Here is a 12977-nt window from a genome sequence, read left to right as displayed (position 1 = left end):
CACATCAGCCATGTGTCTCCCCCCATCAATCATAGAGCCACCTACAGTCATTTCCTTGTAGCTTGAGGGATGGGGAGTGACAGGCTGACACCCAGACCAAACCTGGAATAGTAATCATCCCATCCCACCTCCCCTAAATGCCAGTTGCTTGGAGCGGCCGTCACAGTGACTTCAGGTATAAATGAGCCCTCACACGCTGGTCAAGTGAGGGAGGGGGTCATCAGTCCCTTTATCGAAGTCTACTTCGAGCAAAACACCCTCCTTGTCCCTTTAGCTCTACAAGTAGCAGTTGCTTTCTATGTTTTCGAATCTGGGGAGCTCTGACAACTGTCAATGCTTGGTCCTTGCCGGTGGGATTCTGATATGGTCTGGGTGGGGCCTGGATGCAGTCATGTTAAAGCTTCCTGGGTAGTAGTTAAGTGTGCAGCCAAGGCTAAGAACACCTGTCCTGCTGCGTTTAAAATGGGATGCAGTTTACCAGAAAGGTGCCTGATTTGGGTTCAAACTTCCTAGTGGGTCAGGAAGCCTAGGAAGGTGCATGGGCCAGGCAGAGGTGGTGACCCTTCTCTCAAGGCGTGGGCCTTCTGGATGGATGCCCGTGCCATGGAATGCTTGCAGGCATTGGCCTTTGAAAGGGTTAAGGTGGTTCAGGTAGTGGAGAAGGCAAGGGAGTAGAAGCGACTGGCATGCCAAGGAATGTGCTAGAGGCCAGGGTGTCGGCCCAGGCTGCTGAAGTTTGAGGTTTACCAGATGGGGCCCTGGTGGGGCCTCTCTCTGCAGAGCTGTGTGCTTTGAGGATGGTGCAGGGCTGGCCTGGCACCCTTTGGTTACCCGTGATGGCTCAGTCTCTGTCCTATTCCCTGCAGCCACCCTGAAGTCCAAGCAAGATGAATTGCACCGGAAGGCGCTACAGACACTGGAGAGGTGAGGAGGCTCCCACCTGTAGCAGAGGCCCCTCTTGCCTTTGGTGGCACATTGACAAGCTTTACCGCATCGGACCCTCTGATGTGGGCAGAACAAACATTTCTATCTCCATCTTATGAATGAGGAAACTGCACACAGCAAACAGGAATGGCCTTTGGGGTTGGGCAGGCAGCTGAGCCCTGCCCTCAGCTCTGGGAGCCTCCAGCAGCCACCAGGCTCAGTCCCTGCTCTCCCAGGGCTCAGGTGTCTAAAATGGGAATAGTAACCCATTGCTGTTGCAGTGATTACAGGAGATGAAACAGAAAAAGCACCTTGCACAATCTATGTAACGGGCTCAAAAATGGTATTTGCCTCCTTCTAGCTCCTCCCCAGGCACCCCTCCCACCATCCCCAGCCCTTACAGGGATTTCCTGGCAGATGCTCAGAGCAGCAGGGCCAGCTTCTCTACCCTGGTGCCTGACTTGTCACTCCCTCTCTGCCATGGGATGTGTATTCATCCTGTCTTCCTCCTCCTTCGGGGTCTGTCACCCCAGGGGTGCCCTCCCAGGTGGCCCCTACCTCAGCAAGTGCCAGCCCCTCAGGCCCACCACCCCTCCAAGGCAGAGCCTTGTAGAATCCCCCAGTATATTGCCTTGTAGCACCCAACACAGGGCTGGCATGCTGGAGGCCTAAGTCACACGTTGGTCACTCAACCCCTGGTACCTGATTTGTCACTTCCTCTCCCCATACAGAGCTCAGCAGCTGGCGCCCGGCGACCCCCAGGTCATCCTCTATGTCTCGCTGCAGCTGGCCCTTGTCCGACAGGTGGGTTATCACTGTTCCTAACCCCCAGGTCCCCAGGGGCTGCTGATCTTCTGGAAACCTGGCTTACCAGCTGTGTGACCCTCTGCAAGTGACTCTGCCTTCCTGAGTCTGTTTCCTTATCTGTTTTGTGAGCCCTTTGAGCCCTCTTCAGAGGGGCCCAGTGAGGTTGAGGTCAGGTAATGTGGATAAAGCCCTGGCAGGCACACAGGAAGGGAGTATTCTTTGCCCTCCCTTCCCCTATAACATTTCAGTGGCCTGTCACTCATTTGTTTGTGTCCTTGCCTTCCACGGGCCTTTTCCCAAGGTTCTTGTGGACAGAGTGATGGGCTTATGGAGCTGTTGCCGGTTGGGCTTTCCCTGTGACCCCCAAGATATTCCTTGACTGTGTGGATGCCACCATCAGGTCTTGGCCTCTGGGATCCCATAGGGGCCTCCTGTCTGCTGACTACCGTAGCCCCACTGGGACCACCCCCACCACGACTCTGCAGGTATAACTGCCTTTTTCCCAAGGGTGCTGGAGAATGCTGGTGTGTCCAGGATTCCCTACCTCAGGTCCTTCAGAGCCTTCTTTGCTTTCCTGTGGCACCTCGGCCTGCAACCTGGTGCTCTGGGCACACACCTAGCCTCCAAAACAGGGCCTCTCAGGTGGCTTGGCCCTGATGCCTGCCAACGCCCCCACCTGACTGCCCAGGGACTGCAGACAAGCCTTCGGCTCCCATGGTGCAGCTCTCCTCGCTTGCACCACCCAGGAAATGGGCTGAGCTCCAGGCTGGTGGAGGGAAGCCTACAGAAGCCCATGTACTTGCTGTTGGGTGGAGGGCAGCCCTGCCTGCTGGGGGTGCTGCTATGTCCCCACACCAGCCTAGGGAAGCCCTACCTTTTGAGGAGGCAGGCCACAGCAGCCCCAAGGACACTACTGAGGCCAAGCCAGCACAGAACCCAGACCTCTGATCCATAGCCCACAGGGTCTAGGTACCCTGCTCCCCTGACCTTTTTGGAGATGGGGCCCTGGGAGCGTGCTTACCAGCCGGGTCTTGGTCTTAGGGTCAGCTCAGCAAGCTGCGTTTCTCCTGCCTCTGGGACAGCCAGGCTCTGCCCTACATCAGTCTGGCTCCTCCTCTTATCACAGTTACTCTCGGTGCTGGGACCCCTTCCCTCACCCCACTCCTACATCCTTGTCCCGGTGCCTGTGTCTGTCCTGACCTGACCTGACTTGTCACTGTGTTTCTGAGTCATTCCGTTTCCCTCTCCAGGTACTTCTGTCTCAACCATTTTCTCCCCAACGGCCCTAATGTCATTGATGTCATTCCTGCTGTTGTTTCTCCTGTCATTGATGGCTTCGCTGACTTCCTCTTGCATCACCCCCTCCCCTGTGACTCCCTACATCCTCCTCCACCTCTAGGCTGTGCCCCACTCTGTTCCCACTCCTCACTCCTGACCCCAGGTCCTCTGTGAGCCTCCGGGAGCATCCCTCCACTCCCAGGAACACCAACAGAAAGACACCTGACACTACTTTATTTTTAGTTTTCTGTAAAAGAACCAGTGCTTTTTTTGCTAATCAAGTGAATGATAACCCTTTGGTGATGCATTTTTTAACCTACTCAATTATTCACCCCTCTCTGATGAATAGCATCCATCCTCCTAGAGAGATGGCATGCCAGGCCAGTGAGCCTAATGCCCAGTTTCCTCGGAGACCTCATTTTGGCAGCCTCAGGGAGTTAAGAACTCCCTGAATGGACTGTAAGCTAGAGTCCTAGCCTGCCTGGGTCTCTGAGGCCCCTAGCCGGCCCATCCTGCCCAGATCACACCTGGCTGGCCGCACAGTGATGGCTGTAGATTTGGATACATTAACCAGGATAATGGATTCTGCTCTGGTGGAGTCACCAGCACAGGAGCAGCCTTTGGGGGACTGACAAATTGAACCAGTGGCCCCGCTGAGCTTAGCCTCCTCCTCATATGCTCTTTGACCTATCCATAAAGTAAGGCACCCAGGGGAGAATTCTGGGCCTGGACAGAGGTCAGGCTGGAGACCAACACAGAAGCCAGGCAAACTGGGGACCCAAGTCCCCACGAGGAGGGTGGAAGGCTAGATCTGAGGTTTGGCAAGGAGCAGACTTTTAAAAAGAGACTCATGAGGTTCCTGTGGGGATGAAGCCCTGATATGGACAGTCACAGGAGCTAACGCAGCTCCCAGGCCTGAGAGGAACACGTGCCTTCAGACTGGAAGGAAGGGTCTTTCCTGTTCCTTAGCTTTCTGACTTTGGGGCTTGAAGAGGGAAATTCACACTTCAAAAGTATTTGTTCTACCAGCACTTTGCAAGACATTTTTCACAGTGTTTCATATTCATGGACATTGAAATAGGTTTAACCATTATCCTCATTTTGTAGCAGAAAAACTGCAGCTCAGAGAGGTGAGTCCTCTTGCCCTAAGACGCCAGCTAGGAAGTGGCAGAGCCAGGAACCACATCCCAACCTGAGCCTCTGAGCAGGAGGGGGTGTTTATCTGTCAGCCACACATCAGATTCTTTCCCCATCACCACGTGAACATGTTCAGAGGGGAAGGCCTCGTCAGCCCTGGGTATGTAGCTGGCAGATTCTCTATTCCAGGGCCAGGCCTTCCCGGCCCTCCACCCTCCAGTCTGCTGCAAGCTTCTCTCCCAACCTCCCTCTCCAGACCTGGTCGCAGCCTTTCTACAGGGTGCAGAGCCTCAAGCTAAGGGCACTGCTCAGTGAGGCAGCAGTGTGTGGGGGAGAGGAGACCCTGCATCCTGGGGAATCGGGCTAGGTCAGAGGTGCTAGGAATCAGGGGTGTGGAGGAGATGGCCAGCTGGGTCCTGCCGTGCCCCTGAACCCACAGCACAAGGAGAGCTGGCCTTGACTTGAGAGAGCTTTGAGGCCAGGGCCCTCACTCACCCTAGCATAGGCTTAGCAGCCTGCAGGTCTCACACAAGAGCACTGGGCCTGGAGTCAGGGCCCCCATCTGGGAGCGTCTGCTCTGCTGCTCACTTGCTCTTCCATTTGAAAAGGATGGAAGGGGTAGAAGATAGCATTTTTTTTTTCACATACATTAGCTCTTTGCATGGAAAAGCATATGCCTAATTTGCAGATAAGGAAACTGAATTCAGAAAGCAACAGGAACAAAGGTGAGTGAGCAGCAGCGCCAACTCTAGAACCCAGTTCCTGTGTATTCACAAATACAGGACCCCTCCACTGGCCAAAACGAGCAGGACCAATCAGCTCAGATGGCAGGCAGCAGGTGGGGGCATCCAAATCCAGGCAGGGCGTGGCACATAGGTATTCAGCAGGGTGCAGGGGCCAGGCCAGAGACTCTGTGGTGTTTTGTAGAGAATAAGGAGATGATGTAAGGGGGTAGAAGGCCACCTTGCAGGTCACACAGAACTACATAAGAGGCTGCTACAGTCACTAGGACTGGCCAGCCTCTTTTGAAGGAGAGAGTTTATGTTAGCAACTGCCAGAATTCTTTTTTTCTCCTTAATGCTTGTGGAAATGTTCCCTAGACCCTGCCAGGGGTGTGCAGTCCAGGGCATGTGGGGCAGAGAGCTTTTTCTCTGACAGTAGTGACCTCCCCAGCTGAATGTAGATGAGTGGAGATGCTAAGGGATGGAATCAGAAGCGAGGAAAGGGGCCTCAGGTGTCTCTTGCATCCAGGGGACTTTTGAGACCCATCCTAGGGGCATTATGTTGTGCTGAGAATGGTCTCTTCAGGAAAGAGCTCCTTGAACCTTCCATATCCTCCCATAAGTCCAGCTATGGGCAGAGACCCATCCTGGCAAGATGGCAGGCAGCCAAGCAGGTATGCGGTCTCAGTCCTAAAATAGTCCCTGTAGGATGTGCTGGGGCACCAACTGACCCCATAACCCTGTTACCACTTGCACGTGGGGTCCTGGCCACAGCTGCAAATCACCCATGCCCTCTGTAGCCAGATCCAGCAGAGCATTGGAGTCCTGCCTGCAGGGTTGGCGGGAGCAGTAGAAGGTGCCCTTCTGTGCTGCACCGGCCACTCCTGGGCTCACTGACTGGGCTATTGGAGCAGCTGGGGCCTGACCTCTTTCATGCAGTGGCTTGAGAAGGGAGGTAGCAAACTCAAGCCAGTGAAAGTTGGGACCCGTGGTGACCTCTGGTCTCCCCCACCAATGGAAGGAAAGGCTTTCCTGAGGCCACATCTAAATCCAGACCCTTTGAGTGTGGCTTTCCTGGCCTTGCATGATCTGACCTCATCCCACCTGTCCAGAACCAGACTTAATAATTATTTGTTGAATTAAAAACAAAACACAAGACTAGAATCTGGATTCTAGTCCCAGATTCCCACTGTGTCCCTGTTAGAGGCCAGTCTCCCCCTCTTCTAGGCACTTGCCTCCATGCGCTTCCCTGTCTATGGTCAAGCCGCACCCCCTACCTGGAGCACCCTGTTTTCATCATCTCCTCCTGGAGAGCAGGGTCTCCTGACATGTCAGCAGAACTCCAGGGTGACGTTTCCACATGCAGCTGCCTCTCCCTGTGGCTCCCACTCCCCACATTTAGGAAGTGCTTCCCATGGCTGCCCAGTCCTTTGTGCCGCTCCATAAATCTGCTCCTCTTTGCTCCTGAGTGTGACAGTAGACCCCTCCTCACCAGGCTGTCTGGGACAGGTGTTTTCTCACAGCAGCATCCCTGCCCACAGTGGCTGGGGCTCCCTTGAGTTCAGCCGGGGCACCCTTGCTGGTTAGCACCTGGTCCCTTAGTCCCAGGGCAGCATGTGCCTGGTGAAGGGCACTAAGCTGGCGGGTTCCTTCAACAGATCTCCAGCGCCATGGAGCAGCTGCAGGAGGCCCTGAAGGTGTGCAGAGATGATGCCCATGCCCTCCACCTGCTGGCACTGCTCTTCTCCGCCCAGAAGCACCACCAGCATGCCTTGGATGTTGTCAACATGGCCATCACAGAGCACCCTGAGAACTTCAAGTGAGTGCCCTGGGAATACTCTGGGCAATGGGGGAACTGGCTGGCCACTGCAGCAGGTGCCCCTGCACACCTGCCCTGCCACGGTGCCAGCCAACACACATGGAGTAAGCACCCACTGCATGCACAAGGACCAGTGGGGTCATCAGACAGCTGTGATGCGCTGCACCAGGAGGTGCCTGGTGGGGAATGGGGTGCTTGTGTTGCTCCTCGGCCCCCATGAGGTGGGGTCTGTGTGGGCTGCAAGAAAGACTGCCTCAATGCACGTGTTTGAGCTGCTTTCCCCTGCCCTGGGCTCTGCATGAGCCTTGGGATGACACCAACTTGTGTAAGTTAATCATAGTCCTGACACAGCCAGCAAGGATGAGATTCTAGCATGAGCAAGGCTGGCAGCTGGAGATAGGGGTTATCTCCCTCCAATGTGGTCCTGCTCCTTCATGCCTCCCCACCTCCCTCATGGACTGCATCAGCCAGATGCCCCGCTTCTTGGAGCAGGGTTTAAGTCGCACTTGGCCTAAGTGGTGGTCGGACACAGAGGACCTGCTGCCACTCAGCCAGAACACTGGAAACAAGGCCATGCCAGGCCAGCTGAGGCGGGAGGTTGTGTTGTTCTCTGGGAGGAACTAGGAAGAATCATCTTTTGATTTCTGCCTTCTGCTCCTAAGGGCAGGTGACACTGAGCATAACAGACTCTGTCAGAATCCTGTGATCTCAGATGAAGGACCCCTAAGTAACCCACTTCCATACTGTTCCACCTTGGGGCCTGAAGGAAGGCTATTTAGAACCAGCCCAAGGCTGTCCCCCTGCAAACAGCAAGGAAAAAGCAAGTCCTGGCTACCCTGATAGGTGACTCACGCTGTGTACATAGGTTCACAAAGGATTAGGAAAAAATGGTGGGGTGCCTCAGCAGTGATGGGTGATGAAGGGAAGCTACAGTGGTCCCAGCTTAGGGAGGTTCCCGTCACTGGCCTTTCACCACTGTCCATCCCCAGCCCATCAGAGGCAGGGCTGACCACAGGGGTGGGCTCAGGTTTTCCTGCACTCTTGGCCTTCTTCAGACGACAGCAGACAGTTCTGCTTGTGGCCTTTGCCAGAGTGCTGAGCACTGCTGTTGGTGGCTTCCTCCTCCCAAGACTAAAGAAAGGTGTTTTGGGAGTGGCAGTGTTTCCTAACTATAAACCCCATAAGATGCCTCCCTGAAGAGGGAAGCCCCAGTGACAGTGACTGAAGCCAAGGATGGGCATTCATCCTGCTGGGCAGCCTGGTCTGCAGTTCCAATTCACCCTGCTTGCCCTAGTCCAAACTGACCCTGCCCTGCCTGTTCCCCCTCCATCCTGGCCTAGGCAGGTCCCTACTGCTCACAGCCAGGTGTAAGCAGAGTCTGTGGCCAACTTGACACAGCCCGTCCTGTGTGTTCATGGCTGGCCCTGATTCTGAGCCTTGTCCCAGCAGCATTCAAGAGACTACTAAAGGCCAGGCACTATGGCTCACGCCTGCAATCCCAACACTTTGGGAGGCCTGGGCAGTTGGATCACCTGAGGTCAGGAGTTCAAGACCAGCCTGGCCAGTATGGCGAAACCCTGTCTGTAATAAAAATACAAAAATTGGCCAGGCTTGGTGGAGGGCAACTATAATCCCAACTACTCTGGAGGCTGAGGCAGGAGAATCACTTGAACCTGGGAAGTGGAGGTTGCAGTGAGCCAAGATCATGCCGTTGCACTCCAGCCTTGGCAACAAAGTGAGACTTGGTCTCCAAAAAAAAAAAAGAGAGAGACTGCTAAAATTCCAGGCACTTTACTCCCAAAGGCAGGTAGCTTAGGAAATCCTAAAACACAGAGAAAACAGTGCGTGTGGACAGGGGATTAGTTGCCTTGTCTCGTTAATCCCAAGTACAATACAGCAATACAAGATAAGAACATTTTATTTTTAATGAAAATGCACAAAAGATGTAGGTTCCCTACTCCTAATGCTAGTACCTTGCTTTGATCCCAGCTCCATCCTGGCGCCTGTCTGGCAGGATCTGACCCACTACCGCTGGCCTGTGTGCCTGTGTGTGTTTACACTTCAGTTAGGCTTCATTGGAAACTGAAATGGCCAAGCAGAAAGGCTCAGAAACCTAGGTGGGGAAAGGGAAGGGCTCCTTGTCCACCCTGGGTCTGTGGAGCACAGGAGAAGCAAGAGGCCCGGCTCAGCTCAGTGTCAGAATTTCCAAATGAAATCTTACAAGGAAACTGAGACTGTGATCGCTGCTCTGAAGGAGCTAAGGAAGGTGATTCATACCTGCCCGGTTCCAGCTGAGGGGGCCCTTCCATCCCAGCACCTGGCATCTCACCACTTAGAATCTCTTCCTGACTTCTGAGCTGATTGCTTTCTGCCAAGCTAAAGCAGCTCCCAGGTCTGCTATAGGGAGGCTGACTCCCCTTTTTGGAAATCTGACTACTGCCCAAGCTGTGTGAGGTGTGGCAGACCCACCCCTGACTCTCCATCGGCTTCCTTGACTCTCACCCTGGGGGTACCTCCTGCCTTCATCTTCCCATGCTCTTGGGCTAGGCTAGGAAGCTATCCCTCTTCCTGTGGGCAATATGTGTGCCCCCGCTGCTGCCTTGCCCCGACACGCACACTTTCCGCCCTTCCCTCCCTCCCACGCTCACCCAGATTCTGACTCCTCCAGGAAGTGCTGTACTCACTGACAGTGTCCTTGATTGGGGGTTGCCTTGAGGTTGGTGACTGCCCCCAGGAGGCCCAGGGGTGGACATCTGGGTCTCCAAGAGCCCCTGGACCTGAACTATAACCTTTTGTGCATGTGAGCATGTGTCCATGGAAATGGCTTTCAGCAGATTCTCAAAGGGAGCCCAACCTCAAAAAAGGTTGAGGAGCCCTGATGCAGATTGTACTGTTTGTCAATGTGCAGGATAACTGTGCCTCTGTCTCGGGTGCTTCCCCAAGGCTTGCAAGGAGCTGCCTGGAGAGCAGTGTCCACAGCTGTGCAGGTAGGACTCTTAAACGAGCAGCCTCTGCCGTGGGAACAGCTCACCCAAGCAGACATTGCAGAGTGACTGCAAGGGCATCAGGAGTTCTGGAGGGTGGGGCCTAGAAGCTGCAGCAAGGAGTGGGCTCTGAGGTCAGAAGGAAAGCATTCCATGGCCTGAGGGATTCTGAAGGTTCCTCTGCTCCCTGTCACTGTAGAGTGCTGCATTTGGGGACCTGCAGGTCCTGTCCCCAGTAGTGTCTCACTTTGCTCATTCTGCTTGTCCAGGGCCATGGGGCTAGGGGGAAGCAGCAGTAGGTTCTTCGTCTTGAGCCATCATGAGCTCCTCACCTCCAGGATCCTGAGGAGCTCTGTTTTGATCCACATGGTCCTAAAAGACCGCAAAACTAATTAGGAAAAAAAATATGGGGACTTTTGCCCTCCAGAATTGTGAGAGAATAAGTCTCTGTTGTTTTAAGCAAAACACACACACACACACACAAACACAAACACACACACACACATATATGTATCTGTCTACCATATATAGAGATATAATACTATCTATATGGCATGGGTAAGGGCTAAGAAATCCATCTACCGCCAAGCTATGGCGAGTGACCATAGGGTATGACCATTGTCTCTTTGTAAATAAGTCAATACTATTCCTTACAGATGAAACCTCAGAGCTTAGAAACCCATGGATTAGCAGGAAATGTCACTGAGTCCATTACGGGTCAGGGATCACTGAAAAATGTCATTGCTCTTCGATTGACACTGCACCCTGCTTCCTCAGCTCCTCTCTGCATTTGAGAAGCTCTGTGTGGCTCCAGCTGTTGCCAAGGCAGTTAATTAAACAACCGGTTCAGTAAATATCACTGCAGCAAAACAACAAAGACCAAACTCCCTTTGTCCTGACCTCATTGTCCCCAGCAAGATCTATATCCACGGGACACTTAAAGGCACCTCACAAAGGGCTGTCCCAGTGCCTGAGGCCTATTGGAGGCATCTCCCAGTGTCTGAGGCCTATTAGGGGCGGTACATGAATTTCTCAGTGTGAGAGGCCATCGATGCATGGGTTCCCAGAGCCCACCTCCATGATGGCAGAAGGTGGCTGGTACTGGGTTTGAACTTTGCCTGTTTCACCACTTTCAGGGATGCCTACCACAGGGGAGGAAACTGGCTGGGTTTCCCCCTTACAGATGAAAGGGGGGCCTGTCTGTGTGAGCTGGTCCTTGTGTGAAAGCCGCAGTGGGGTCCTAGCCCTTAAGTCTCGTCTGTCACTGACCTGTGCCACCTGCAGTAACTCACTCCATTTCTCCTTGCCTCTGTTTTCTCATCTGCCAAAAGATGAACAGCTGCTCTGTCTCCCTTGGCTTTCGAGGTTTACTGTGAGACTCAGACAGGAGAGGGCACACAGTCGATGGACACTGATGTATGAAAGGTGGCAGTATGGAGGGGAGAGGAGGCCACCCACCAGGAATGTCAGGCTATATCCTGGGTCCCGAGGGCAGCAGCACCTGGGGAAAGCCAGGTAGGCCAGGAGGTGCAGACAGCTGAGGCTGGGCCCTGACAGAGCAGGGAAGGAAGCTCTGGGGAAGGGTTCGTGAGCTCCTTCACTCCCATACAGGCAGCCCCTGGACTCCTGGAGAAAACCCAGCTTTCGTGGAGTTGAACTTTTGAAAAGCCTTCTGAATTCAGGGATTAGAAAGCAAAGTGAAGAGAAACTTGATTTCTGTGCTGTGGGATGACCTTTAGTTAGTGGAGCTTTAGTTTAAAAAGGCAAAAAACATGATGAGACAGAAACAGCCTCACGGGGACAGCATGAACTTCACACAGCGGGAATGAGACACCCTGAGCAGCTTCCTGAAATCCCGTGGGCTTCTGACTAAGCCCTGGACACATGTGCCCGCTGGGCTGTCCCTGGTCAGAAGGCCAGGCCCTTGGGGGGCAGCACCTCCCTATTCAGGCCTGGGTTCCGGGCCAAGCCACAGAATGTGAAAGGTCTCTTGTGCGATTGGAGATGTCTGTTCGAGTCCTTTCTTCTCGTTTTGGGTATGAGAGGCAGCTGGGAGGCCTGACCAGGGAGGAGTAGGAATATTGGGTGAAGGGGAACAGGCCACTGATAAGCGTCTTTCCTGAAGCCATGGGCTCCATGGGTGATGGTTTTAGGTAACAAATTCCTTGGGCTTTAGTCAGCCTGCTTGTAGTGAAGGTCACCATAGTAACCGAACAAAGTTCCTAGGCTCATGATGGGAGCTTTCCAATAACCAGCCTGTCAGTCACGGCTCCCGCCCCAGGCCTGGCAGCCTGCAAGGCTGGTTTTGAAAGCCCAGGCCATACATAGGTCAAGGGAAGACAAATGATTTCTCCTTCCCCTCTCCACAGTGAGCCAGGCTAACTCCTCCCATCCCCCACCTGCCACCCCCGAACCTCTGTTGGTCAGGGTAGGTCATCTTGGTCCTAGGGGACTTGGAAAGTCCTGGGGGAAGGTGTCAGAGCCCCAGAGGTCCTCCCCAGTACTGGGACAATATGGCTCTCTTGACAAGCCAGAGCACGTGCCTGTAAACAAATGGAACTGCACAGCCCTCTGCCCCAGGAAACCTAGACTGTTTTGGAAAATGTTTGAGCTGATAACCAGGCGTTGGCTGACTCCAGCTAAGGCTAGCGTTGGAGCTCAAGGGCACCCCTGGGATCCACCTGGCGTGCCTCACCTTTTTTTCAGGTGGCATGTGTGATGTATTTCTCATGGTACATTCCAGTGAGCAGGGGGGATGAGTCCCGGGGCCTCTGTTAACATTTCTGACTTAAACCTAGTGTGTTTATTTGATTGTTCTTATTAAGGACTTGTAGTACATCAAAAGGGTGCTTAGCATACCAACACTCCAGTGAAGGGGTGGAATCAAAGGTATTAACACAAACATAGTTTATCACTTTGCTGGGTTCATTAAACACATTTGGCTGCCACAGCCCCTGAGGAGGACACCAGCCATGGGGGAACCTTGCAGGCCATGTGGCAGAGGAAAGTGTTAAGCCAGTCATAATCACTGGCAGCACAAGATCTTTCCCCAAAGGTCAGTTCCTCATTAGCTAAGCTGGGTTGACATTCAGCATTTCCCTTCATGGGTTGTCCCCCGAGAACCTCTTTGATCTTGCTCTGTGTGACGTGTACAGGTGAAAGATAATGATCCTCATTCTCCAGTTAGTGGTCTGTGTACATTCAGACTTCTAGGGTAGATGACACAGGTTTTTTGTTTGTCTGGGGCAGAGAGGAAGGAAAGGGAAGAGAAAGGAACACAGATATTTGCAGGTTTTGTTTTCAGAG

General features: G+C 53.6%; 1 protein-coding gene across 5 annotated transcripts in view; it reads left to right on the top strand.

The window, feature by feature from the left end:
- Window positions 1–12977, top strand: part of TTC7A (tetratricopeptide repeat domain 7A) — a 140371-nt gene that overhangs the window by 86109 nt on the left and 41285 nt on the right. For all 5 annotated transcript variants that reach the window (XM_078349405.1, XM_017964344.4, XM_078349406.1 and 2 more), the window contains 3 exons: window positions 867–924; window positions 1656–1728; window positions 6527–6687. In XM_078349405.1, the coding sequence (XP_078205531.1) occupies window positions 867–924; window positions 1656–1728; window positions 6527–6687 (292 nt within the window). The remainder of the gene's footprint in view (window positions 1–866; window positions 925–1655; window positions 1729–6526; window positions 6688–12977) is intronic.

This window comes from Callithrix jacchus, chromosome 14 (assembly GCF_049354715.1).
Source record: "Callithrix jacchus isolate 240 chromosome 14, calJac240_pri, whole genome shotgun sequence".
NCBI lineage: Eukaryota > Metazoa > Chordata > Mammalia > Primates > Cebidae > Callithrix > Callithrix jacchus.
Note: the sequence above shows the minus strand (reverse complement) of the source record. Positions and strands in the feature narration are given on the sequence as shown.